We start from the raw sequence: 27,384 nt of genomic DNA, 5'->3' as shown, positions 1-27,384 counted from the left end.
TGCAGTTCTCTGGTAATGCTTTTTTTTTTGCACAGGGTTTGAAAACACAGAAAAAAAACGAGTAAAATAAAGGCTAAAAACAAGTTATTAGAATGATCGCAACTCATTCCCTACACTTCCAAAATACTGTTTTATCTAATAGGAAATAAAGTGCCTGGAGCCCTCAATGAGAGCGACAGGAAAATAAACCGGTGAATCATGAACTTTGGTCGATGATTAATTTGTCATAAAAGTAAATGTCACTGTATTCTTTCATCCTCCACTCAACTGATGGAAACGTTATTGTGGAATCTGAACGATTTTACCAAAATTATCGCGATACGCTCAAACAATTGCTAATGAGCAATTATGTAATAACTGTGACAGCGACCCCGTTTTGGATCCGGACCCACCAGTTGAGAACCACTGGACTAAATAAGAAGATGACAACCATCCACCGTGGCTTGGTCTTATTCAAAAGACTCAAATTTGCAATAATAGTAGAACGTGACCTGCCTGACTAACCTTTTTTTATTATTATTATTATTATTATTATCTTGTTTTTTAAACTTGTGCTGTCAGCATGCTGGGCATACAACACAGAGTATTTGTTCCATTGCATCTAGGATAGTTAGTCTGCAAGTGGAGAACCATCTTACCATGTTTTGGTCTTTAAACAACTCATTATCATTACTACTACAAAAGGGAGAATCACCACGGGTGAGACAAATATACATAGAACCAAACAACAACATGTACATGGAAAAACACAAAAATAGAACCAAACAACATGTACATGGAAAAACATAGAACCAAACAACAACATGTACATGAAAAACATGAACATAGAACCAAACAACATGTACATGGAAAAACATGAACATAGAACCAAACAACATGTACATGAAAAACATGAACATAGAACCAAACAACATGTACATGAAAAACATGAACATAGAACCAAACAACATGTACATGGAAAAACATGAACATAGAACCAAACAACAACATGTACATGGAAAAACATAAACATAGAACCAAACAGCATGTACATGGAAAAACACAAATATAGAAACATCAGATGACAACATGTATCGACAAAACAGAGTTAATTCATTCCAAGAAAACTGGAACAGCAATTCCGGAAGATGGCCTCTTCCTGTCAGTTATGGCAGTAAATGAGGAAGAAAAGTGTGTGTGTGCGTGCGTGCGTGCGTGCGTGCGTGCGTGCGTGCGTGCGTGCGTGCGTGCGCGCCCCACCCCAATTGGTTCTGGTGTATAAGGTTGGTATTTAATCATAGCGCCTCCAAGCCGTGGATAAGGCCCCAAAACCACCCTTGAGTCCCGCAGCCGCACAGACACCCCACGGCCGCAGGAAAGCCCCGAGCACCCCGCCCTGCAGCCACAGAAGACCCCCAGCCCAGCCCCGAGGACCATAACTCAGTCCCAGGGAGCACAAGGAGACCCCGCACCCCTGAGGTGCACACATACAACCCACCCCCATGTGGCACAGAAGCAGAACCCGGGCCGCGGGAGCCAGGCACGGACCGCAGGCCCGAAGCTAGGTCCCGTGCCGACAGACCGACCCCCCCCCCCACCTGACGCCCCGTGCAATGGCAAGCCCCCCCCCCCCCCCCCACCCCTCAACGCCAGCAGGCCCCCAGATATACTACTTAAAAAAAGTTAGGGATATTTGGCTTTCAGGTTAAATTTATAGAAAATGTAAAAAGTTCACGCTACAGTGATATTATATCATGAAAGTAGGGCATTTAAGTAGAAGCATGCAATGGTGATTTCGTCATCTCAAACAATGTATTGAAACAAAAGCCAACAACAGTGGTGGGTTTACCACAACAAGAAATATCAATGTCCCAATAACTTGTCATGTGCCCTTGAGCATCAATTACAGCTTGACAACCACGTCTCATGCTGTTCACAAGTCGACTTATTGTCTGTTGAGGCCTGGCCCCCCACTCTTCTTGAAGGGCGGCCCTCAGGTCATTGAGGTTCTGGAGAACAGAGTTACGAGCCTCTACACAGACACTCAGCTGGTCCCATAGGTTTTCTATGGGATTCAGGTCTGGAGAAAGTGCAGGCCACTCCATTTGAGGTGCCCCAGTCTCCAGCAGCCGTTCCCTAATGATGCCACCTCCATGAGCTGGAGCATTGTCGTCCATGAAGATGAAATGAGGCCTGTGTTGTTCATGCAGGGGCACAATGACTGGATGAATGTTATTCAGGTAGTATGGGCTTGTCACTGTACCATTCACAAAGTGTAGGGCAGTTCTGTATTGACCAGACACACCTGCCCACACTGTAACACCACCACCACCAAAGGCTCGTCTGGTGACAACAGTGGCTGATGCATAGCGCTCTGCTTGACGTCTCCAACATCGTTGGTGGCCATCATTTCTGCTCAATGTGAATCGACTTTCATCAGAGAACAGCACTGAGGCCCCTGGTCCCTCGTCCAGTGTCAATGCTCCCTGGTGTGGTCAGGTAGCCTTGCAGGTGGTCTAGCACGCAGACCACGCTGATGTAAACGGTTTTGAATGTTCTGACGTGACACTTGGTGCCTCTCACCTCCCTTAAATGTGCCTGGAGTTGAGTGGCATCATCATCCGGTTCCGCAGGGCACTGTTCACAATGAAGCGCTCATCAGTGTGGGATGTGGCCAAAGGACGTCCACTTCTATGCCTTTCTGTGACTCTTCCAGTCTCTGTATCTCTGTTGCAACCTGCTGATGAACCTCTGTGACACTCTAAGCTCAGTGGCCACTTCCCTCTGAGAACATCCTGTTTGAATCATCGCTATGGCGAGGTACTGTTGATCAGTTGTTAGGTGTCGTCTTGGTCTCATGATGTCAAAATGTGAACAGCATGATGAAGAGGACTGTTTAAATACCAATTCTAATTGAACCAGGAAATGTATTGGTCGATTCATGGATCAAACACCTGTTTGAATTTTGCCGTTCAGCTCCTTGTTAGAGAGCAGCAAGTTGTGTAAAAGGTACTGAAACATTTGAACAGTTGGACATGTGCATTCAAAAGTTTAGAGAAGGTCAAATTAAGTTCACCTGTAAAGGTTATAGTGCGTTTTAGGTTCATCCTGAAATTTCACCCGAAAGCCAAATATCCCTAACTTTTTGTGAGTAGTGTATATGGGCCCTCCACCAGCCCCACACCGCACAGAGGAGCCGCGCAGCGGGAGCAAAGGCTGCCTGGCTAACCATTTTTGCTGCGTTTACAATCGCATAGCGAGGTGTTTGACCCAGGGCGGGACTTTTGCCGTCCGTTAAGAAAAAGCAGAGCAGTCACACTCAACAATCTGTTAAACTGGTTACCTAGCAACAGTCAGATGTTTGGGGCCCAATAAATTTTTTTTATCACGGCGCGATTCGGGTCACTCTACTCGGCTACCGGGCACGTGACCTTTACACCGTCAATTTTGCATGCACAAACGGACACACACACATACACACACACGGAAACCCCGAGGTTGTCATCCCATGACCGCCGCACTCACCGTCTGTTTCTTTTGCTGGATTTCAATATGGATTTGGAGCATGTCACTGGAGGCAATAACTCGAGGTAGGGCCGGACAATATACAGTATACATATAATCCATATCTTCATATGAGGCTCGGTGTCGTCTGGGATTTGGGTTATCGTGATGCTGCGATAGAGTTAATTGTTGTGTTAAAGGCTGTGTTTCAGTAAAGTGATGACGTTTTCTCAGCTGCACAGACTGTTCCAGATCTATGGTCTCGATCACTAACGTGCAGAGAAAGGTTCTTACCTTGAGCGCAGAAAAGATGGATACGCGACGTTGACAATTGTTCTTGCCGGCGTGCGTCTGCGGATGAAGCCATCCCAAAATCCACAGCGGGCGCCTGCCCGCAACATCTCGATTAGCATAAACCACGCCCCGATTTCCCCTTATAAGGAAGTTCCCGCTGCTGCTCTGAGAGAGTGGAGTGGGCAAGGCGTCTGAGGTGACTGTTGCAGGCGGTTGGAGCTGCCGAATAAATAAAAAACAAGATTGATATGAAAGCAGATTTCTCTTTTTATGAATTTGTATGGAGGCTGGATGGCGCTTTGAGCCTCTACACAGCTGTCTGGTGCTCTCCATTATGAGGGATAGCTATTTATTAATATAAAATATATATATATATATTGCGACTCCAGGTTATTGCATGTATGATAATAGAATAATTAATCAAAAAAATAGTGCTTCTGTTCCCAGTGGAAATCAGCTGATCGCTCAATGACATTTGCCAATTGCATTTTGTGAAAGTTCAGCTGTATCATTTTCTAGAACTTTGAGGCCTTTGTGATGCGTGTCTGTGCGTGTGTGTGGTTCTGTGGTGGTTCTAAGTGTGATCCTAAAATAAGAACAAATCCAAGTAAAGACATATTGATGATTTATTTTCTGCTTAAATAGTGACGTGTGTGGCCGTGCACAATTTGAGCGCACGTTTTGTCAAGGAGGCCCAATGCCTCTACCTGCTCGGTCATAATATCCACATCACCAAGGATTTATCAACGGAAATTATCCCAGATTATCAATATCGACGTCATTTTTTTTTTTTTTTTTTTTTTCATTGTTTATTCATATTGGCCGTCCACCGCTTGTCTTCTAATCAACAGCAGAGATTGGTATTGACATCAAAAAATTTCAATTCTTATTGAATGTTTTTATTTTCATTAATTTATGATTAAATTGTGTTGTATGTGGGACCTCACGTCTCGGTGAAATGTAATGTAAAAATGTACTCATCCTATTTACAGAATAAATTGAAATTCAGGAAATTAAATAAAGAATTATCCATATCAGGGTATTCGTCATAGATTTTTAAGTTGCACTATTTGATTTAGAGGTGTGTGAGAAGGCTAAGTTGATGCATGTGGTGCTGACCTCCTCTCACCCCTCTCTCCCTGCAGCTCCAAGCACGAGGAGGACCGCAGGTGAGTCCTAATTCATCCCAGTCAATCGATCAATTTGATTGATTTCGAGCCGTAGCGCAAATGATGACCTCCCCCCCCCCCTCTCTCTCACCCTCCATCCCCCGTCCTCCCCACCCCCAGCTCCCCTCTGGCGTCGGCCGTGCTGCTCTACCTGCGTCACTCTGGTATAAAGTTGAGGGACTCCAAGGTCTTCCCGGGCCTCTCCACGGAGAAAGAGAAATGGATGCCGTTCTTCCCAAAAACCAAGAAAGTAGGAGTGGCCGACAGGACGTGACGTCAATATTTCCCTCCCGAATTCTGTGTTTTTTAAAGTGGCACATTAGGGGGATATTGGGGCAAAATACAGTGTTATACCTTATAACTATGACAATAATTACGTACAATCCCACTTTGTATATTATGTATACTTTTAGACATTTGGCTATTTCTCTTCTATATTTTGGACAATTTCTGTATATTTAGTTATTTTTATTTTATTTTTGTATATTTCAATTTATTTTCTGAATTTCTGTATATTTCACTATTTTATATGTTTAAAATTATTTATATTGTTTACAATTTCTGTATATATGGATTTCTGAATATTGTTTTTTTATTAGATTTTTCTTTTTCAGACTATCAACTTTTAAAAAAAATTTAAATTGTGATTCTCTGCACCAAAATCTCCCTCTAATTCCTCGTCTATGACAAGGCTCTCGGCGAAATTCATCGATTGATATTGTGATTGTATTTTCCGCAGCTGAGCAGCGCCAAGAAAGAGAAGGATGGAGATGATAAGAAGAGGAACCCCATCTTGAAGTACATCGGCAAGCCCCGGAGCACATCGCAGTCCAGTAAATACACACACACACACACACACACACACACACACACACACACACACACACACACACACACACACACACACACACACACACACACACACACACCTCGTACAAACCATGTAAGTCGGGGGTGGGGAAGCTCTGGCCTGCGGGCCTGGTGCAGCCCTCTAGGCACCATCATGTGGAAAAAGACAAGTCGGTCGTACCTCCTTAAAACGGCTGTGGTTGTCTTTGCATTTTTGGCGGGAAAAGGCGGACCATGCCGCCAACATTGGAAGCTGCATATGCCGTTTAACAGGATCATCTCATGGAAAACAATAAATAACCCATTTTCTTTAATTGTTAATAAAAAATATGTATTTTTCATAGGAGATTGTGGAATCTCATATGTAGTTATGAATCTGTCTGCTGAGATACAGAACATCCACACGTTGCACTATTTCTTCATTTATTTTATCATCCCTTCATATTGATTTTGTCATTGGTTTCCTCTTTCTTTGTGTTGCTTTTTGGGTCATTGTTGTTCATTTTTTTTTCTTCAGCGTTCCATGTGCCGTTGTCGCCAACTGAAGGTACAACCTCTTCATTCCCTTTTGATTTTCTTCGGTTGGTTTTGAACAGTTGCTTTGTGTAGAACGTACTTAATGTAGAACCCCTGCTTATCCACTCCCCGCTGGAGCTGCGGTCGCTCAGGAGGCTATTGCGATGTCACGATATCCATATCGATATCGCGATAAGGCGAGAAATCGCCTGAGATTTTCATTATTGAAATGTTGCAATATCAATTTTAGCGATATGAGGCTCGATATTGTCTGAGATTGTGGTTATGGTCGGTTATCATAATATCTGGTTTTTGTTTCTATCCATATCTGATCATACCTGCTTGTTCATAATATCCATACTATATGCTATAATATTACTAATGATTTTATAATATGAATCATATTTAGTGTGTGTAAACATCTTAAAGCACCAATAGTACATTATATAAAAAACAATATAAATATTGTAAAATTATCGATATCGTAATAAAACATTTTTTGCCAATATTGCACGGCTCGATTTTTATCAGTTGACACTCTGTTCCATAAACATGAAAATCTGTATGTCTTCAAAAAAAACATCAAAACATTTGAATTTGTTGATAGACCATCGCCGTGACATGTATACACTGTATGTATATGTGTAGCTGTATCTATATGTGCGTAGGTTGTATGTACAGCGTTGTCGGGATAAACAGCCTTCTACTGTAGTTCACTGTATGTCACTTTAAGTTATGTCTGTTGCGTGTGTGCGTGCATGCGTGTGTGCGCGTGCATGCGTGTGTGTGTGTGTGTGTGTGTGTGTGTGTGTGTGTGTGTGTGTGTGTGTGTGTGTGTGTGTGTGTGTGTGTGTGTGTGTGTGTGTGTGTGTGTGTGTGTGTGTGTGTGTGTGTATTTGCTCACATCTATTAAATGCATTTGTGTGTGTGTGTGTGTGTGCGTGCAGTCCGGCCCGGCAGCGTCAGGAACATCATCCAGCAGTTTGAGAACCAGACGGAGGAGGGGGAGGACGGAGGGGAGGCACCAGACCCCCAGAGGCTGTCCTCCAGCAGCCTGGGGGACGACGGCATGGACAGGTACCTGCACGGCGTTGACCTCTCACCTAAAATACTCCTCACCTAAAATTTACTTTTCAACTTTTGAATTACGTCAGGACAATATGTACACAATCTTCATGTTTCAATGTCAAAAGAATATCAGTGTATTGTAGGCTTATTCTATAATTATGGCATTGGTGATGGTAATGGGACAGTTAACCAACAAATTACATTTTATTTTGCAGGTGATGGATGGATGAATTAGGGTTTCCTTGTTGTGTATCTGCTCCAATTTCACTGATGAAGAAGGGATCTCAGTGGTGGATCAGTTTAGAAGTTTTGAGTATTCATTTTGCTGTGTAAGCACTTGTATAAATGGTAGTTAATTGGAAACGGGAAATCGTTACTGATGTAAAAGTACTTAATAAATTGACTTTATTTTTTAAACTTTTATTTTTTTTTCGCCCAATTCGTTTTTGAATTAGATTAAGGTCACAACTCTTTTTTTTCGGTAATCACAGCATTTTTATTGAGCACATTCAAGTACATGTTGATATATGAGTAATATGTTGAGGTGAAGATTGCTGTGTTGCTGTGCAGACAATCGGCATAACAAAGCTCAACCATCCGGGAGGAAAAATTTAAATAAACAAAATGTACCCTAATATAGAAAGGAAATAGTCCAAAACTATATAAACAAAAGATAGACAAATATACAAAAAGTACCCTAATATAGAAAGAAAAGAGGGAAATATACAAACAAACATTCATTCCATTCTAGATTTGTATTGATGTGTATTGACTCTTTCGCTTCCGCAGCCTGATGGAGCTGGTGCGCTTGGTCCGCAGCGAGTCTCTGCAGGCCGTGGGGGAGGGGCGTCGCCGGGGCCAGGCGTCGGGGGCGGAGACCGTCTCCCGCTCCCGTAGCAACGTGGACATGGAGGACTGCGGCGAGGAGAGGGAGGGGCCGGGCCTGCACCACAGCGCCTCATCCTCCGCCTCCAGCAGCTCCGCCCGGTCAGGAACTTTACCGTTTTATTTCGACCTTTTTTTTCCCCCCTCACACACAGTATCGCAGATGTATTTGTTGTGGTTTTTTTTAGGTTTGTTGTATTTTTCCAATTTTTCGATATCGATTTTGTCTGATTTTACTTATTTACCTGTCTGAAGCTCTGGGGGGGGGTACTCTTTAGATGTATTCCACTGATCACTTCCCTTTCTATCTGACATGAAGTTCATAGAAACATCTAGTTCATAACCGTTTAACCCTGTTTCTATCTGAAACTTACCTCTCTGTTCCAAATATATAATACTTACTTCTCTGTTCCAAACATACAGTACTTACCTCTCTGTTCCAAATATGCAGTACTACTTACTTCTCTGTTCCAACTATACAATACTTAGCTCTCTGTTCCAAATATGCAGTACTACTTATCTCTCTGTTCCAACTATACAATACTTGGCTCTCTGTTCTGAATATCCAACACTGTTACAAATATACAATAATCTTTTAACCCTGTTTCTACTTGATACTAAATGTTGTTAAAATGTCTTTTAAAACGGTCTTACACGGTATTGAATTGAATCTGTGGTACCTGGAGACACCGCATGATGCCCATGGAGTTTCCTAAACGCTGGACTGAAGAGTGTGTTTGATCCTCAGGTCTCTGGAGAACCCCACGCCCCCGTACACCCCTCGTTCTAGAAGGAGGTAAGTCCCTTTCACGTCCCGAATAACAATCACTTACAGCCGGGGCCCTTGCAGTTATTACATCACCACCTGATTTGGCAATATTTGATCTAATCACCATCTTTTCGCTGGATTCCATGATTATGTTTTCGTTTACGAAATTTCAAGGTCAGGTGAGAAAGTTCAACAAATAAAACATAAAATGAAAACTTGACACACGCAAATGATCTGTTTTCCGAATTTCTGAATGCCAATAGCCAAGTCTCTTCCATGTGGTTATTACAGTATAACAAAAAAGACAATTCACCCATTCATCGCAGTCGTTTCACGATTGTCATTTCTCAAGTCTGGCAGCAAAACCTGAACTAAAATTTATGAATTCACAATTGTGACAAGTCATATTAGCACCAAAAATTATATTAAAATCAATTTGAATAAACAGTGCGTGTGCGCGCGTGTGTTTAGGAGCATGGAGTCCCCGCTGGCCCTGCTGTCGGACAGCCCCGTCCTGGAGGAGGAGCCGTGCGACGGGCAGAACTGGCAGCAGACGGTGCCCGCCCAGCTGCTGGCCACGCTCAGCCCCCGGGAGGTGGAGCGCCAGGCCGTCATCTACGGTACACCCACCCCTCTATCAGTAAAACATGGGAAAATGTTGCGAATTGGGCTATATTCACTCCAGGGTGAGTTATCAGAATTTAGTCCGGTAAATGTAAAAGCCTGCTGGACGTTTTGGCCGAGAAAGGGAGAGAGAGACATTACATTTATTTTTAATTCATTATTTTTTACTTGCCTTTTTCCTTTTTTTTTTACATTTTTTCTTAATATATATTTTTTTATTATAACTGCAACACTTACATTTTTCTGTTTTCATTTCAGGTTATCTTCCTTTACTCTACTGTATACACATTATAACAGGAAACTTAAAAGATTTAAATTTTTACTTCATCTTCACAATTTCTCTCTATATAATTGTTAACTGCAACATTTCCATTTTTATGTTTTAATTTCAGCTTATAGTAACTTTTCTGTGTGTATATCCTTTTTTTTTTTTTTAACCAATCGGATCTAAACCTATTGGGGAATGATGAAGCTAGTTTGATCCAAGTGATTGATCCAAGCACACACCAATTTTTTTTTAATGTGTCGCTGTTCATATATTTTAGATTTCACTACAATATGTAAGATTAAGCTCTCTGCTCATGTGGTTTCCATAACGTTGCTGTCGTGTAACCATTGAAGATAAGATTTGATGTGGCCGCTATTTTTATCAGATGTCTGACAATCTGCAATCCTTTCGGACACATTGGCCACAATAACCCCCCCGCCTCTCCCCCCAACACACACACAGAGCTGTTCACCACAGAGACGTCCCACCTGAGGACGCTGGGGGTCCTGGACCAGGTCTTCTTCCAGAAGCTGTGGACCGTGCTGAGCTCCAACGAGCTGGCCTGCATCTTCCCTAACCTGCGCCAGGTCTACGAGCTGCACGGTGTGTGTGTGTGTGTGTGTGTGTGTGTGTGTGTGTGTGTGTGTGTGTGTGTGTGTGTGTGTGTGTGTGTGTGTGTGTGTGTGTGTGTGTGTGTGTGTGTGTAAAATATTTTAATTAATTTGTAACTCTGGTGGTATTTAATTAAAGTGGAAATTGGCTGCTTTTACCATATTGAAAATTCAGTCAATCAGATTTGAACGTCCGATTGTCCCAATTTATTCACAGCCCTCCGTTATCTGCACGCTCTTATTTTAAAAGCGTGTGGAACCTGTTTTCATGCTCCCTGTGTGTGTTGCAGCGAGTCTGTGCGAGGTGATGAAGAAGCGGAGGGAAACGCCCATAGTTCAGGAGATCGGAGACGTTATGCTGGCCAGGGTGAGACCAGCAACCTGCTTTTTGAAACAAAATACCACTTCTGTCACTTTGTCTTAAGGAGAGATGGAGATCGATGCTGCGTTACGTGAACTGCTGTGTTTTGTCAGCGTGGAGGGAACCGGAGGGAAATTGCAGTGTCACAGTATATCACATTAAAATAATAGGCAATACAATTTATTATACAATTATCATAAAAATGAATAAGAGGAACATTTGAACACTTTGGGTATATGCAATAAACCTAAAAGGGGAAAATAGAAAAAAACAGGGAACCCACAGAAAATCTAAAAATGAAAACGAAAATAAAATTTGGCGATAGACGACTAATTTCTGTATCAACCATTCACTGAATAAACTAAATTGAATTTTGACAAGCGTCTGTTTTTAAAAGGTGCTTATTTCAGTTGTTATTATTATATCAAAGAAAACTAATCGAATAAACTATAATATGCTGATTTTATTCTTAAGGAATAAAGGAATCTTCTCCCGTCATAATTTTTTTCCCATTTCCTAAAGATATTGTGACAAATATCAAACAATGAACCGTGTACTGTAACAAACCTCACCAGACGACTACTTCCATGGATGGAAATGGACTTTAACAGATAAGATAGGTACTTTATTGATCCTTAGGGGAAATGAGGGCATTAGTTTTCCCTCAGGAGCAATAAAGTACCTATCTTATTAGCTCCCAATAAAGTTTACAAGCTCATCGGTTTATCAACTGTTTTTAATGAGTTGTGATTTCCTGCTTTCAGTTTGAGGGGGCGGCTGGGGAAGAGTTTCAGGAGCAGGTCTCCCAACTCTGCAGCCAACAGTCCCAGGCCCTGGAGCTGATCAAGAACAAGCAGCGCAAAGACCCCCGCTTCGCCCAAATCATCCAGGTAACACACACACACACAAAGGCCCCCCAAACGCTGTACGGATGTCAAATGATTAAAGGCGCAATAGACAATTATTTTGCTTTAACTTGTCATTATGAAGTTAGTGTTGAGTGCACAGTGTAATGGCCATAGAATGATGACATCATCAGCGTTTATAAGCATACCACCATGCAATAGGGAATGCCACCGGGTACGAATCCCTGGGAAAATGATAGATTTACAGCAGTGCGTCACAGGAAGTGCATCAGCCGATGTGCCACCATGAGTGGAAATGGCGGAGGGTGGAGCAATCTGCTCCACGTAGATCATAAACCCTTGAATATAAAAACAACTCATTGAAATCGGCTGAGAAATGTGAATGTTATGGTATAATATCCAGAGAAAACACGGCTCCCCCGTTTACGTTACAGGCCAGTCTTGTCTGTTCCAATATGGCGGCGACGTTGATCGCAGCGTCTATTTATATATGTCTATGATTGTGCAACTGAAAGGAATACAATTAAACTGAAATTGAGCCAATGTACCTCTTCGGTGAACATGCTTCTTTCTTCTCTCTTATTTCAAAAGTGGTGTTGATCATTTCCACGGAGCACTCTGAGTGATCGTAGAGCCATAGTACAGGTGTAAAAATACCCAAACCACATTGTGGATGCAGATAGCTTCACTCAGACCACATCGGGAGGTGGATGTGGGCCACATACGGCTACATCCTTTTAGCAGTGTAAACACAAATGTTTCCTGGGCCACACTGATGGACCGCCCACTCAGCTGATGGCCTCTGTGTCAGCGGAAGTACGTACTCATCGCTCGCCAACGGCGCCATATCAATGTCTGGTCGGGAAATTGAGAAGGCTCCCTGTAACAGAAGTGCAGGATTTAATATTTAAAATTAAGGTATTTCCACAAAACATCCAGCTTTTACTAAGTCCCATAGCAATGGAAAGCAACATGGAGACGTGCGTGACGTAGCAGGGGACACACACGATTTTTGTTTTGAGCAATTTGGAAACGGGGGAAAGTAAATGCATCTAAAATAAAATCACACCTTGTTTTTAATTTGTCCCTTAAGTCAGTTGTGTCTAAATTTTTCATTTCATACAAGTGGGGAAACAAACAAAAATAACTACGTCTAACGCAAATAATTACATCTACAATAAAAACACAGGCAAACCAGCGCAGCGTGTACGGCGCATCGCTGTCTAGAGGAGAAAAAAAACCTCCACTCCAATTCATTTGATCTTTACAAATGGAAATGATGTACGTATTGTTTGCATATAGAGCGGGAAGTGAGATCTGATCACAAGTGGTCACTCGAGACCCATGTGGAGACGCATTCTGTCGCCAGGTGTGAACAGACGTACTCAGAGCTGTCCACTTGTGACCGGATCACCCGAGAAGCGTGTTAATGCCGGGTGTAAACAGTCTGTTTGTAATTCACCTTGTTTGCACAGCGGCTGTTTTTATTCGTGCTGTGCTCGACTGTGTGTGTGTGTGTGTGTGTGTGTGTGTGTTTGTTTGTCATTTGTTTATTGGTCGTTGTGTAGGAGTGCGAGGCCAGCCCTCACTGCAGGAGGCTGCAGCTCAGGGACCTGCTGGTGTCGGAGATGCAGCGACTCACCAAGTACCCCCTTCTGCTGGACAACATCATCAAACACACCGAGGGTGAGTGAGTGAGTGAGAGAAAGAGAGAGAGAGAGAGAGAGAGAGAGAGAGAGAGAGAGAGAGAGAGAATTACGATGTCACAGGTTCCAGCTCAAAAACAACTGTAGTTCATCCTCGATGCTTAAGCGTGCGCGTAGCGACTACAATGAAAGTAGATCAGCTCTTTACATATAAAGAAAATAGATGAAAATAAAGGCATCGCTGGGATTGGGATGGGAATTTCAAAAAACACTCGTGCTAAAGCGAATTTGTTCTCCAGAAGGCTATTTGGGTGCAGAGAAACAAACAAAAACAGCTTCACTTTGAATCATTTTGTCTTGTTCTTTTTGCAATGAAGTAGTAGGAATTGGCAAAGAGCGATATTTAAAAAAATAATAATGTAGCCGAGTCATCAATCACTTCCTACGATTGTGCGCGTTGTGCCCGTCAAAGATCATCAAAGAAGAAGTTACAAAGAAGATACAGGAGTATGGCTGCCTGCACCACCAGACTTAAAATCAGTTTTCACCACCAGGCTGACAGGCAGCTCAGCTCGTACAATTAGGTACCGCTCATTACATATCTGCTCACCTGCTTTGCTGCATGCGTTAGATTTAAAAAGAAAATGCACTATTCCTCGGTGTGCTGCTAATATATGTTTATATATATATTTTTTTTAATATTTTATTCCTTATTATTATTAGCCCTATTCTTGCTATAGATTTTGATATTACTGTTAGTATTTAACTGCTGAGCTGACCTGACTCGTCCAGCACAATTGCTGACCCTGCGTTAACCTACACAAGACGAATTAAACTGAACTGAAAACTGCCAACTCATAGAAACAATATTTTAGTGCTCATCTTTTATTTCATAAGCCTGAAGGACGACGGCGGGCTCAAAACAACAAAAATTAATCAAATACCGTGCTTTTGCTTGGGTTCCACTAATCTATAAAATGAACTTTAAATAATGAATAAATAAAGCGCTGATGTGGAGTGTTGATTTGGACATTTGACGCGATAAAGTCGTGACAATTCTGCAAAATTGCGAGGTCTTGTTGCAGAGGTTGGTAGAACGCGCCTTAGTTATTTTGATTACAAGATGGCTGTTTCCTGGAGGGGAGTTTTGAAAAACAACCTCAACCTCCAAAAATACCTCGACATCTAGTAGCAATCATGGCCACAGGGGGCACTTTGGAGCTCTAATGTGAACGTTAAGGGGAGAATGAAAAATAAGCAGCAATAAGAAAAATAAGCAAAAAATACAGAAAGTGAGCATGAACATTTTGAGAACTTTAGGTTGAATAAATAATAACTAGTATTGTTACTTTTATTAAAAAAATAATAATTAAAACCTGAAACGAATGAATTGATCCACACCGGTACCGGCATAGACTGTGAGCAGAGGGAGCGGTGGTTGATTTTTAAGGATGGCCGCTCTCCGTCCTCCTCCGCAGCCTCCTCGCCCGACCTCCCGTCACTCCAGCGCGCGCAGGCCTGTTGCCGTGGGATACTGCAGGCCGTCAACGAGATCGTCAGGGAGACGGAGCACCGGCAACGTCTCAGCCAGTACCAGCGCCGCCTCGACGCCGCGCCGCAGTTCAAGGTGAAGCGCCCAAACCTTTCTGCCGTTTCACACGGTTATCGTGCTCTTTCGCCCGGCTGACTTCTCCATTACCTTGGGAGGAGCTCGGTGTTTCAATATTTCAGTGTTTTGGTGAAACCGAATGTTTGCTGGTCATCTCGTTTTTTTGTCTTATTGCGTTTGGTCGTGGCTTTTTTCTTTTCTGTTGGGTAGAGTCTGGATCTGACAACCAAGAGGATGATCCACGAGGGTGCTCTGTCCTGGAAGGTCAGCAAAGACAAGACGTTGGGTACGTCCTCAGCTCCGTTGCTGTCTTTTCAGCTTTTTTAACTGTTTTTTTTTTTTTTTTTTTTTTTTTTTCTTTTACCCCTTGTTCCTCTGCCACGCGGTCAAATTCAGGAAATGCACTCGTCAGAATATTGTTACTGCTTGGGTTGCAGAGTTTACGGCAGTATACGGGATTTAACAGGATTTATTAGGGATTCGTGGGCATTAACAGGAATTTATGGGAATTAACAAGAGTTTGCGAATCAACACAAATTCATGAGAATCAAGAGGCATTTCTGGGAATCAAAAGGAATTTAGGAGAATTTATCAGAATTGAAAGGAATTCATGGGAATCAACAGCTTTAGTGGGAATTGATTCCACTTGAATGGAAGTATACCTTTTTTGCCGTTTGCCACAGACAGCAATACTATAAGAAGACATAAAGGCACTCTTCTAACAGAAATTAATAAAGACTCTTAAGTTATGAATTTATGGAAATTGAAAGGGATTCACGGCAATGAGCCGCATTTAATGGGATTTTATGGGAATTAATGGGACTTAAATGGAATACACGGTTGCTTGCACGGGCTGTATTTACCACCTGCAGCTATATTATAAGACATAATGGCTCTTCTTACTCTTTCAATAGAAATAAAAAAAAATAGATTTAGTGATGAGCTGAATTTAAATGAACTGGAATCACTGGGAACCAATGGCAATTTGCGGGCTTAAATAATCCTAATCAGAAGCCCCCGTCGTCAGCAGTGTTTTGAGTCTGCTTTTAAGGTTGTTTTTCTTTACCTCTTGGTTCTGCAGAGATCCAGGCCCTGCTGCTGTCCGACGCCCTGGTGCTCCTCCAGCGGGGCCCAGACGACCGGCTGGTCCTGCGCTGCCCGTCCCGCTGGCTGGGGGGCGGTGGGGGCGGCGGCGGCGACTCCAAGAACTCCCCCAGTCCGATGGTCCGGCTGGACTCCCTGCTGGTCCGCTCCGTCGCCACGGGTAACGGCCCAAACACGCTTCCTAAACATGTCCGAATAGCTGATCGGTCAACCGAGGTTGAAACGCCCTTAAATGCAAATCTGCCTTGAATATCGTCTCATACCTCCGATCTGGAGCTAGCCGTGACCTTTTTACCTTTCAAGGAGGTTAATGGAGACATTTTTTCGCCCATCATTGATAATGTATCAGTTCAGTGGTTCCCAACCTGGGGTGCCAGAGATCACAGGTGGAGGCACTAGTTAGTTAGTTAGTTAGTTCCTCCCGTTCCTTCTGTTAATTGGGCGACGAGCCCCCACCATTTGCTCCTTACCTGAATGGCTTCTTCTCGTCGTTTCCGTAACATGCTTTTTTTTTTACGGGGTGAGGTTGTTAACCCCACGCCCAACCCCCAACCTGGAGGACCGGGTGCTGACTTACCCGTGTCACAAAGGCATTATTATTATCATTATTATTGTTATCATTATTATATATTTACAATAATAATAATAATAATTATAAGTTCGAGCCGTTCCGTCAGTTATCCATCTATAGAGAAGGGGGCCGCGGCGGACTGCAGCTGGCGGCCGCCGGCGAGCTCGTAGACGTGGTGGTGGTGGTGGTGGTGGTGGTGGTGGTGGTGTGGACCGCAGAGCATCATGCCCAAGGTCTCCTCTCCGATTCACATGAAACTGCCATTTGTTTTGTCTGCTGCAGAATCATTTCAATTTTCTTTTCATACTTTGATAATAACAAAACAATTCTATTTAGTTTGAGATATATATATATGTATATATATATATACATATATATATATATATACATATACACACACACATATGCACTAGCCTGAGACAATTTGAGGTGTATGTTTCCTAAGTCAAATATTGTTTAAAAAAATCCACGAGTGTCATGTCAAATATAAATTGAACCAAAATCCTACACTGTACGTCCAAATAGATTAACATGGTTCTTACCAGGTCCTTGAGTTGCTTGATGTGCTTGAATTTAGTCCTCAGAGATTTAAGTGCCTGAATACCTTTAATATAGCCCCTTTTGTGCTGAAGTGCTTAAAAAGTTATTGGAAAAAAACCTGATTATTGAAAACCTGCGATATCCCCCTGCTTTTGTTATTTTAATCATAACATAATAAACATTTCCTGATGGCTTTTAGGTCACAGACCTTTCCAGGGAAATTTAATTTAATCCAGCGTGGTTGGAAATACACTTAGACACTTAGTAGTAGATGGCAATGAGATTAATAGTGGACATACTAATAAACAATAGACAATGAGACGAAGATCATATTATATTTTAATTAATAAAGATCACATTTGAAATTGGAAATTTAAAAAAAAATAGTGCTTAAAGTACTTGAAAGTATTTGAATTAAATTTGTAATGCCAGAATGAACCCTGTTTTAAAGTCATTTTCAGTTAAAAATGTACTGCATTTTGAGACCGAAGCTAAGGGTACAGGATGTTTTTTGGTGTTGTCGTCGAGCTAGACTTCCATAACAGCGTATGGATATTTAAATAATTGATATATATTGATCTAGATAATGATTAGAACTGAACACTATCCTCCTGCAGACAACAAGGCGCTGTACGTCATCAGCACCACCGAGTGGCAGATCTATGAGCTGGTGGCCGGGACGGCGTCTGAGAAGAATACGTAAGAACTCCGGGACGGTTTTCTGACTTTTATTTCCTACTTATTTCATTGAACTGGAACAAATTTAACCCTGTGTAAAGATTTAAAATTGTATATATTTTTCTTCTCTTTTTTTTTTTTAAGTTGGAAAGACTTTCTCGAAAAGACCATCTCATTGGCTGGCGGAGCATCGCCCTCGACCAATCGCAGCGTCACACCTATTTCGTGAGTGTTTTCAGGAAATTACGTTTTAATGCAGAACTTCACTTACAGTAAGAACGTAGGTTTTTTGGGGGGGGGAAACAAGCTGAATTTTCAGTAAAATCATAATCAGAAACGGGTACCGTGACCATTTTTGGAGACAGTGCTACTAAATTCTATAACTAGGAGAACAGTGTTGTGTTTTTTTTTTTTTTGTTTTTTTGTTTTTTTAATAGTCCTTGTATATCAGTAGGAGTCGTGGAGAAAGTGTCCCCGTTACGGAGGGGGAGGAGGAGACGTCAAATAAAATAGCCTCCATCTACGATCAAAACGCACTGTTGTGGCGCGCCGCTCGCGGGCACCCCATCGCTGGCGAGCGCATCATCGGTGCCGTCGGAGAGTGAGACAGGTGTGCACGTTTGCGCGCTGATCGCCCCCTCTCCGCGCTCCCCGGGGATGTCGCCTTAAGCGGCCGCCTATCCGGCCTATAGGAAGATCCAGCCCCGCCTGCACCGGCTCAGCTGGCGGATAAAAGAAAATAGAGCGGGAGGAAAAAGATCATTCACTTGCGCATCATCATTATCAAGGATGTATGTGGACGTATGCGCACAACATTTTCATAAAAAATTATACATTTCTGCTGAAACACGTACTGCATATTTTTTTCGAATGTAAATTTTCAGGTTCAAACGTCTTTTTTTTTTTTTTTTTTTACATTTTTTTTAATTTGAGTAGGATTCGAAAACCGAACCGTTGGACAGTGTATGTTTGTGGAGAGAGTGAGAGATGGAGAGCGGAGGCTCTTATGGTTGTTAATGAAAGTAATGTACTGACCACATCCCTGTTGTGGTCAGTATGTTTACATTTGTTAATTTATTATTTGGTGTCTGTTTAAAAAAGCACATTTAACTTAACTTAACAAACTTAACTTAATTATTTTTTCTGAAGAACCACTTCAAAATTGTGACTTTTTCCTTTGAAATAGAACAGCACATCGTTATTTCTCTAAATTGTTCTATTTATCACAGAAGCATTTATCAGTAATACAGTTAAGATGAAATCAATATGAATTTGTTGTGAGTAGGGTTGCCGCTGTTACCGGTGTTCGGGCATACACTGATTACAAAACTTTCCCACCGTGGTTTATTGGGTTTTTTTGTTTGTTTGTTTGTTTTTTAATAGAAATAGCGCTCACATTCATCAAGTTGAAAAAAATGGAATTTGTAAAATTCTAAGTGTGTTATCAATACTTAGTTGGGCGCTACAAAACTATAAGTGAAAGTGGCTTTTTCGTGCAGAGCAGAGTCGCAGCGCGGTTTGCAGAGTCAGATTTAACTGATAAATGATACTGATAAAGAAACAAGGCTCTCGAAGACCTGAAGGTCTAGATCGGGTCTAGATCTTCCCCCTTCCTCTCAGATAACACACTGAGAATGTTGTTTTTTTTTGTTTTAGATGCATTTTATTTCACTTTTTTTTCATTTTTTATTTAACTCTGAAACAAAAAAAACGGCACGGTGCATAACATGTAATGCATAACATAAAAGTTTGGAAAAAAGTTTAGTTAGTTATTTTCAGAATGGAACATTCCTCTTCCTGGATTCTGAGTCAACCATGTTAATTTGTGAATCAGCATCGAACCACCTCTGGTCAGAAGCCCCCCCGTCTTTTCACTTCATTTGTACCTATTTTCTAATTGTGTGTTTGTATTTGTAGTTCCCCAAGTCTCGGCAACTCGTCTCCGGTCTCAGCAAGCAGCCACGTTTACCCCTCAGGTGAGACGACGCTTGTGCATCTCTTTTCCCCATTATTATTTAAATGACACCATCCGTTATTCCTCTATAACACCCAGGTGTCTGTTATTCCTCTATAACACCCAGGTGTCTGTTATTCCTCTATAGCACCCAGGTGTCTGTTATTCCTCTATAGCACCCAGGTGGCTGTTATTCCTCTATAGCACCCAGGTGGCTGTTATTCCTCTATAACACCCAGGTGTCTGTTATTCCTCTATAACACCCAGGTGTCTGTTATTCCTCTATAGCACCCAGGTGTCTGTTATTCCTCTATAGCACCCAGGTGGCTGTTATTCCTCTATAACACCCAGGTGGCTGTTATTCCTCTATAGCACCCAGGTGGCTGTTATTCCTCTATAACACCCAGGTGTCTGTTATTCCTCTATAGCACCCAGGTGGCTGTTATTCCTCTATAACACCCAGGTGGCTGTTATTCCTCTATAGCACCCAGGTGTCTGTTATTCCTCTATAGCACCCAGGTGGCTGTTATTCCTCTATGACAGCCAGGTGTCAAAATATTTGATATTTTCAATATCCCAGACGACTCTGCGATGGAGCGCTCGCCGTCCGTGGAGCCGGATTCCTCGGACCACGACAACGGGCTGACCCCCACCGCGCCCTTCGGCCTATCGGGGCCCTTCCTCTGTGGCGACGGCCATGCGCTGGGCGTGGCCGAGGCCGCTCTACAAGACGGTGAGACGGAGGCGGCGATTGGTTGTTGCTCCGCTTAAATAGATCGCAGTCGAAATAACTCTGAGAAAGGGAATCTGACATTTTTCCCCCTTTTTAAGCTGAACTGTCTGAAATCAATTTTCTAAAATCCATGTTCTAGTCCAGGGCTCTGCAGCCTTTACTACCAAAAGAGCCATTTTGCCCCCTCCTCCACAAAACATATTTCTGATCCGCAAAACATATTTGATAACCGAGCTTATAAAGTGATTTATTTATATATATATATATATATGCTATACATAGAAAAAATATAGTTTGTTCCATTTATGAAATTATAGAACGACAATGAAGAAAACTTTTGACATTTTGTTGCTATTTTTACCTGTTATAACAAAGGAAAACACACACAAAGTTTTATGAAGAGGAGAAAATACACAGGCATGCGTCGGCCTACTTTGAAATAAATTAAACACAGAACTATGCAGACCTTTTTGAGTCCTCCTCATATTTGTGGAAAAACAATAAAATAAAAAGTAGCCCACTTTAAAATTAATAAAACATACAGCTGCAGCCTAATAGCTCAAATAGAGTGAACATAAAAAATAGGCCAGTTTGCATTTAATTATGGCCAAAGTCTGTTTTGGTGTGCTGTACGGTCCAGCAATCGACCGTCGCGCCTGAACATAAAGCACAACCACATCAGCCCGGGGTCCAAAATAAATATTTTTTGCAAATAACTGTTAAATGATCATTTTCTCACCTGTCGAATGTGAACATCACTGCAGATGTTCTCCACATCAGGGCTGTAAGATGTGGCTTTGATCTCCACACAGGGCTGCAGGCTGTCATCTGCGAGGCGGGAGCCGATGTTTGGGCTTTATGTAGTTTGTGCTTGAGAAAACCCGCTCGCATGAGCATGTCGATCCAAAGACGGACGGCACTCCAAACGCGTCCTTGTTCATGTTCATAGAGGTGTGGGAATTGGCACTCCATGTTTCAAAACATGAGTCTGGCGGGCTCCGGGAGGTTCCCTGTATCGCTCCGTTTGTGCCTTTGAGCGAGAACAGCCTTCCGACGGGCGACATCTTCCAGATTGGGCTTTTGAGCTTGGACAGCCCTAAGTCTTTATCGGCTATGTTGGCCAGTTCAATTTCAAGATGGGGTCGACTTGTCCCCATCTTGAAATTGACCATGTTCAGCAGATGGGTCGACGTCCAGGGGCGTGACATGGAGGGATAATGTGTTTTTTTTAGTTTTTTTTCCTTTCCAATCACGCTGAATCTTTCCCCAACTGCGGTTTGCATACTCCCAACCGATGTGATAACGTTCTTCTTTGAACTCTCTCGGTCGCGGGGAAGTGGGAGAGCGCACCTCTTTGTACATCTCTGGCAAACACTGTCATCTGGCGCTCAAACGCCGAAACGGTCCTCCGGCGTCCGCAGGGCCCGTGCTTCCCTTCCCCTGGAGACTTTTGTTTTGGCCGTGTTTACGTGACTTGTCATATCCGCCGTGACGTGCGGCTTTTCCAAGCCAATCCGGATCTTCTAGTTCGGGATAGGTGAGGCCTTTGCTTTCCAGGAAGGGTTTTGACACGTTCCGGACGAGCGGCAAAGCGTTTCAGCACCTCAGCCACCGGACATGCGCTGTCGACTTCATCTCAAAATGAACAGGATTGTCGGTGGTTTAACCCTTTGGAATCCGTAGCTCTTGTATTGCCGGTGAAATAGTTCCAAATAGGAGGATAAATATGGCTGTTCGGTCATAGCTGCAGTCTGCTCACGGCGTTCCCGGAGAGCGCGTGCTGCTGCCGCGCAGTGTGCACTCCCAGCCGACTTCTCTCCCAATGGCTGGAATCTCTGCATGTGCGAGAGTAAGGGGTCAAATACTCGATTTTGATTGGCTGCTGCACACGTGAGGACCCCGCCTCGTCGCGTTCCTGTGGCGCGCTTTACGAAGCAGATGCGTTCCATCGAGGCTGGAACTCGGAAAGCTTAAACCCCTGATGCACATTGTAGTTGACTGAAATTTATGTAGGCTGCACATTATTACAATTGAAGAAGTTAAGAATCACTTTAGGCCTACAACCATGATAAATGAAAATATAAATGTTGAAAAATGACCTTTATTTATTTTCATATAATTTTTGTTAAAGCCACAGTGGGGAGGGGCTGAAGAGCAACGGCTCCGGAGCCGCAGGTTGTGGACCCCTGGTCTAGACCACACATGGAGTCTCCTTTATAGCAGGTCTTGGCCATGTTGACAAAATCAAAATCTCATCTTTTTAAACAAATACTTCGATATTGATGATTTTGACGATATTTTGGGAGTGACTATTGGTACCTCCATAAGATATTTTCACACAAGAAATGTTTTAAAGACAGTCATTAGTAATTAGGATCTTCACTGGTGTTGATCTGGAACAGTCTATTGCGTTCGGAAACATTCAATCGCGTTGACGATCATAATCCCAGACGATGTCTAGTCTGGTGTCACGATATTGAAGATATAATGATATATCGGCTGGACCTGTGTCGCATTATCATTTAATGGTTTGTCATCTTACAGCAAAGGTCAGTTTGCTTTTGCCGTTGATGATTTTGTTGTTTATGCGTAAAGAATGCATCTTATTCCCTCTACTTGCTTTGTGGTTTCCAATCCCTCTCACACGCCTGAACCGCCACTGAGTTGTGGCTGCTTGAAAATAGTTATTTCGGGGCCTCATACAGCCGATGGCGATTGTTGACAAATTCCTTGTTTATGGAAATGTACTTGGCCGAAATAACTGATTCTCATTCTGGAATTGGAGAAACCGCCATTCGAAAACCCATTGCTAAGTACATTTTAATCAATTGATCTTTTTCATTAATCTTTTGAGGGCAAATTTTTGGTTAAAGATAGAGATTTATGTATATTAATGCCTGCATATCCAAGCCCTGCTTCATATGTGTTTTTTCTATAGTCGAAACGCTACGGCAGCTAATATTCCGTGACTTGGAAGAGGATGGGTGGAGCCACGATTCAGACGACACGGCCACCAACGAGGCGGCCAATGACCAGAGCTCGTTCACTGACGGGAAGAGGCCGGACTCCCCGGAGGCGGACCTCAGCCTCTGCAGCAACCCACCGGAGGCGGCGCCACCAGAGGCAGCGCCACCGGAGGCGGCGCCACCGGAGGCAGCGCCACCAGAGGCGGCGCCCTCAGGTGCACAGCAGCCCAGTGTTCAGGTCGTGAGAAAAGGTAATGAGTCTCAGTGAGTCTTAAGCTGTTAACTTTCCATTTCTGCACTTCAACTCATTTTAAAGTATTCATCTTCAATTCCAATTTAAGTGAGTTGCACCCCTTAATTTATGCTTTAAAGTGGTAATCCATAAGACTATTTTGTTTGGAAAAATATAGCTACTTACCGTATATGCGGTTATGATCCACCACCCTCGTGTGAAAAAATATCCCCACCACAAAATGCGAGGTGGCATACTTATGAGAAGGCATACTTTCCAGAAAATGAAGTAACCGTCTAAGAGCAAGGATGAGGGTGAACCTGGATGTAAACAATATATACAGTTAATATACAGTACATATACTGTATTTTTTTAATAGAATTCTGGGACCTTTATTATAATCCACTCAACTCAGGGGATTTTATGGGTTTCCACTTTAAATTGATTGAGTTTAAGTGGGGAAATGACAATGGCGTGGTGCTCTCATCTCTCTGTGGAAACAATCTGGGTACCTAAGATCGACTTCCTCTTCTTGAGAATCCGTGTATCGTTCCTTCTTTCATATTCAATCAGAAATCCAAAAAACCGATCAAACTAGATTTTATATTTCACGCTCAAGTTCAAAATGAAAGTGCCAGTTTCTCTGAGAACAGGCTCAGACATAGTCTTCTATGTACTATTTGGTTATATTCATCCTATACCATAATTTAATGTTGAATTGCCACATCAGGGTTGGTTTATTATCCATCTGAAGTCAAATTTGTCTGTGGAAACAGGGAGCTCCCCTACTTTTTTTTCCCCAGTGTATTTTTCAAGCTTCTTTCAAATTGATCTCACATTCCATATCCGACAAAAACATTTTACCACAATTCAATCTCAGAACCGGGAGACTGGGAACGCCAGGCTCTAAATTTGGCCAATTTTCCAATATCACATTTTTCTCTTTATGAATTGGAAGAAAACGAGTGATGCATGGGTTCATGTGATCTGTGCACTCTGTGATTCTGTTGCTTTGGTTTTCACGCTCTCCCTCTCTCTCCCTCTCTCTCCCGCTCTCTCACTGCTCCTCCTATGTTTTTCTTTTCCATCCGCTCCTCACCCCTTCACCGCACAACTTATCTTTCATACACACTTCCGACATATCATCACACACACGTCTGTCCCCTGTGCATAGCTGTGGTTGCGGGCTCTCCTTCTGTCCCTGACGACATCACCGATGATGTCACGCTCCTCCCCTCCGACCAGTCGTCCGAGCCGAGAGGCGAGGCCGCGGCGCCCGGTAATGACAACCCCCCCCCCCCCCCGTGTAGAGGGGAACAGCTTCAATAGCGCTAGATTGTGGTGGCAGATTTTGCCAGAGAATGGACAGATTCCACCCCAAATGGACAGAGTTCACCACAAAATGGACAGATTTCGTGGACATTTAATCGCAGAATGGAAAGATTTCACGCCTAAATGGACCAATTTTGTGGATGTTTAGTCATAGAATTGATAGATTTCACCACAAAATGGACAGATTTCATGGATATTTAGTCATATAATGGAAAGATTTCACCACAAAATATATGACAGATTTCAGGGAGATTTAATCATAGAATGGACAGATTTCACTTCAAAATGGACAGATTACAGAGCTCTTGTTTGCTTAGTTACAGCGAGTACTCTCGCGCGCTGAGGACTCACCGAACGTCCGGCGTCTTCCATCGGCCTCAGCTGATAACGGCCTGTCTGTCTGTCATGTCTGTCTTCAGGCAACACCTTCTACCTGGTGTTGCCCAGCGAGCCGGGGGAGAGCTTCACAGATGACCTCAACGAGCCCCCCACACCGACCGCCGCCGAGTTCCCTCCGCACCGACCGGACGCCGCGCCACCAGAGCAGGAAGCTGGAACGAGCCAATCACACAGCGGAAGCCAAAGTCACGTGGTCAACAACGTGGAGGAGATCTTCCACACAATCGAGGGTCTGATGAGCAAGTTGCACCAGCTGAGGGTGATTCTCACGTACTATTTTATTGGAGCTTACAATGTTTTCGAAACCCTCCCGCGCTGAATATCATGCTGTTGAAAAGTCCCGCGCGTGATTTTATTTGATTTTATTTGTTTGTATTTGTTTTCGTTGTCGTCCGCCACACCCGCAGGACCTGGAGAAGGCCCATCACCAGCTTTTAAAGATCCTCAGTGACCCCCTGGTCTTTCAGGAAGCAGAGGAGCGGCCCTGTTGCTCGGCAACCGTGTCCAGGACCCCGTCCCTGGACCGCGGCTCAGCAGACGGTGAGCGGCGGCTTGAGGTGGCCTCCTGGGGCTGGAAGACGTGCACGAATCCTTTCGTCGAAACCGCCGTGGAGAAATAGTTTTGGGCTTCTCTCTCCGGCGCTCTCCTTCACTCCACGTAGTGATTTAAAGAACAGCTTTAGTATACTAGTCAGTGTACTTATTTCAGTGTTATTTTCCTGGTCAAAAGTACATGACACATTTATTTTCAATATATTTAAGCAATATCTTAAGTACAGGTTTAAACACACTAAGTACAAGTTAATTGTTATCAACTGAACACAACATTAGTACTCTAATTGTGAATCCAAAAAAGATATACCAAATAGTTGTACTTATTTACAGGTAACACAATTAGATCTACTGTTTTTATTTTCGATCTGTCAGTCACCTATCCGCCACCAAGGGGGCGTGTCCTGTAGAGCCGACAGTCGCAGCGTCCCAGGCTAAATTCTACCTAGATACAAGGCGGGTGGCGGAGCCGCGGTTGGAGCAGCAGTTCTTCAGCGCTAACGTGCCCGTCGCTAACCTGTCGTTCACTCCTTCCAGGCAAGGAGGGAGTTCCAGCCGAGCCCAAGGTCCAGTCGACTGGTTTCTGACACACGCACACACACACACACACACACACACACACACACACACCTTGACCCACTACTGTACCCAGACAAACCCCCCTCCTCCCCCCAAACTCCAATCCCAGCATGCCCCTGGCCACCGGAACAGGAAACAGGAAGGACTTCTTCTGCCGGGGATACCACAATGAAGGACCGAGCGGAAGCGAGGCGGAAGAGAAGATGAAACCGTCTGCGGGGGAGGGAGGAGGAGACGCAGCGGAAAGTAGAAGGAAGAGCAACGAGTCGGAGGAGACTCGCCGAGTTGGGATTTTTTATCTCAATTTTTTCTGTAACTTTTTCGAGGGAGTCGCCGGACGCCGTGGAGGAAGGAAGCCAGCGTTCAAGGACGAGCCGTCACCCCAGCACTTTACCCACAATGCACCCCTCTGCGTCGCGCACGTCTTAGAGTGGACTCCACTGAGCTTGAGCCAAGATGGCGGACAAGGGGGGGGGGGGAGATTCCCCCTCACTCGCGCGCGCGCAAACACACACACACACACACACATACACTGGCACCCCTCCCCCACCCCCGCCACACCCAGTTTGCTCCGGGTCGTTGCTAGGGGCGACCGCATGGAGGACCCCCATCCCACTACCAGCTGTTGTGTTTAGTATTTCCACACCGCCGCCCGAGCGAAAAGAAAACACTGTTCAGTACGAGCGACGTTCAAAGAAACCACTCCCGCTGCCACTTTGGGTACAG

The 27,384-nt window shown here is 43.5% G+C and overlaps 1 protein-coding gene across 1 annotated transcript in view; it reads left to right on the top strand.

The window, feature by feature from the left end:
* The window catches only part of arhgef11 (Rho guanine nucleotide exchange factor (GEF) 11), a 41,630-nt gene extending 14,921 nt beyond the window's left edge, over positions 1–26,709 (top strand). Inside the window, exons 19-42 of the mRNA XM_080023297.1 lie at positions 4,923–4,946; positions 5,067–5,196; positions 5,686–5,779; positions 6,313–6,342; positions 7,259–7,388; positions 8,169–8,366; positions 9,013–9,060; positions 9,505–9,653; positions 10,388–10,528; positions 10,827–10,903; positions 11,662–11,787; positions 13,332–13,449; positions 14,888–15,036; positions 15,229–15,304; positions 16,100–16,282; positions 17,851–17,932; positions 18,056–18,136; positions 19,829–19,887; positions 20,446–20,598; positions 23,537–23,815; positions 24,971–25,075; positions 25,548–25,786; positions 25,935–26,067; positions 26,617–26,709. Of these exons, the coding sequence (XP_079879423.1) occupies positions 4,923–4,946; positions 5,067–5,196; positions 5,686–5,779; positions 6,313–6,342; positions 7,259–7,388; positions 8,169–8,366; positions 9,013–9,060; positions 9,505–9,653; positions 10,388–10,528; positions 10,827–10,903; positions 11,662–11,787; positions 13,332–13,449; positions 14,888–15,036; positions 15,229–15,304; positions 16,100–16,282; positions 17,851–17,932; positions 18,056–18,136; positions 19,829–19,887; positions 20,446–20,598; positions 23,537–23,815; positions 24,971–25,075; positions 25,548–25,786; positions 25,935–26,067; positions 26,617–26,666 (2,854 nt within the window). The 3' untranslated portion in view covers positions 26,667–26,709. The remainder of the gene's footprint in view (positions 1–4,922; positions 4,947–5,066; positions 5,197–5,685; positions 5,780–6,312; positions 6,343–7,258; positions 7,389–8,168; positions 8,367–9,012; positions 9,061–9,504; positions 9,654–10,387; positions 10,529–10,826; positions 10,904–11,661; positions 11,788–13,331; positions 13,450–14,887; positions 15,037–15,228; positions 15,305–16,099; positions 16,283–17,850; positions 17,933–18,055; positions 18,137–19,828; positions 19,888–20,445; positions 20,599–23,536; positions 23,816–24,970; positions 25,076–25,547; positions 25,787–25,934; positions 26,068–26,616) is intronic.
* Positions 26,710–27,384: the final 675 nt, after the last annotated feature.

This window comes from Zeus faber, assembly GCF_960531495.2.
Source record: "Zeus faber genome assembly, chromosome: 22".
NCBI lineage: Eukaryota > Metazoa > Chordata > Actinopteri > Zeiformes > Zeidae > Zeus > Zeus faber.
Note: the sequence above shows the minus strand (reverse complement) of the source record. Positions and strands in the feature narration are given on the sequence as shown.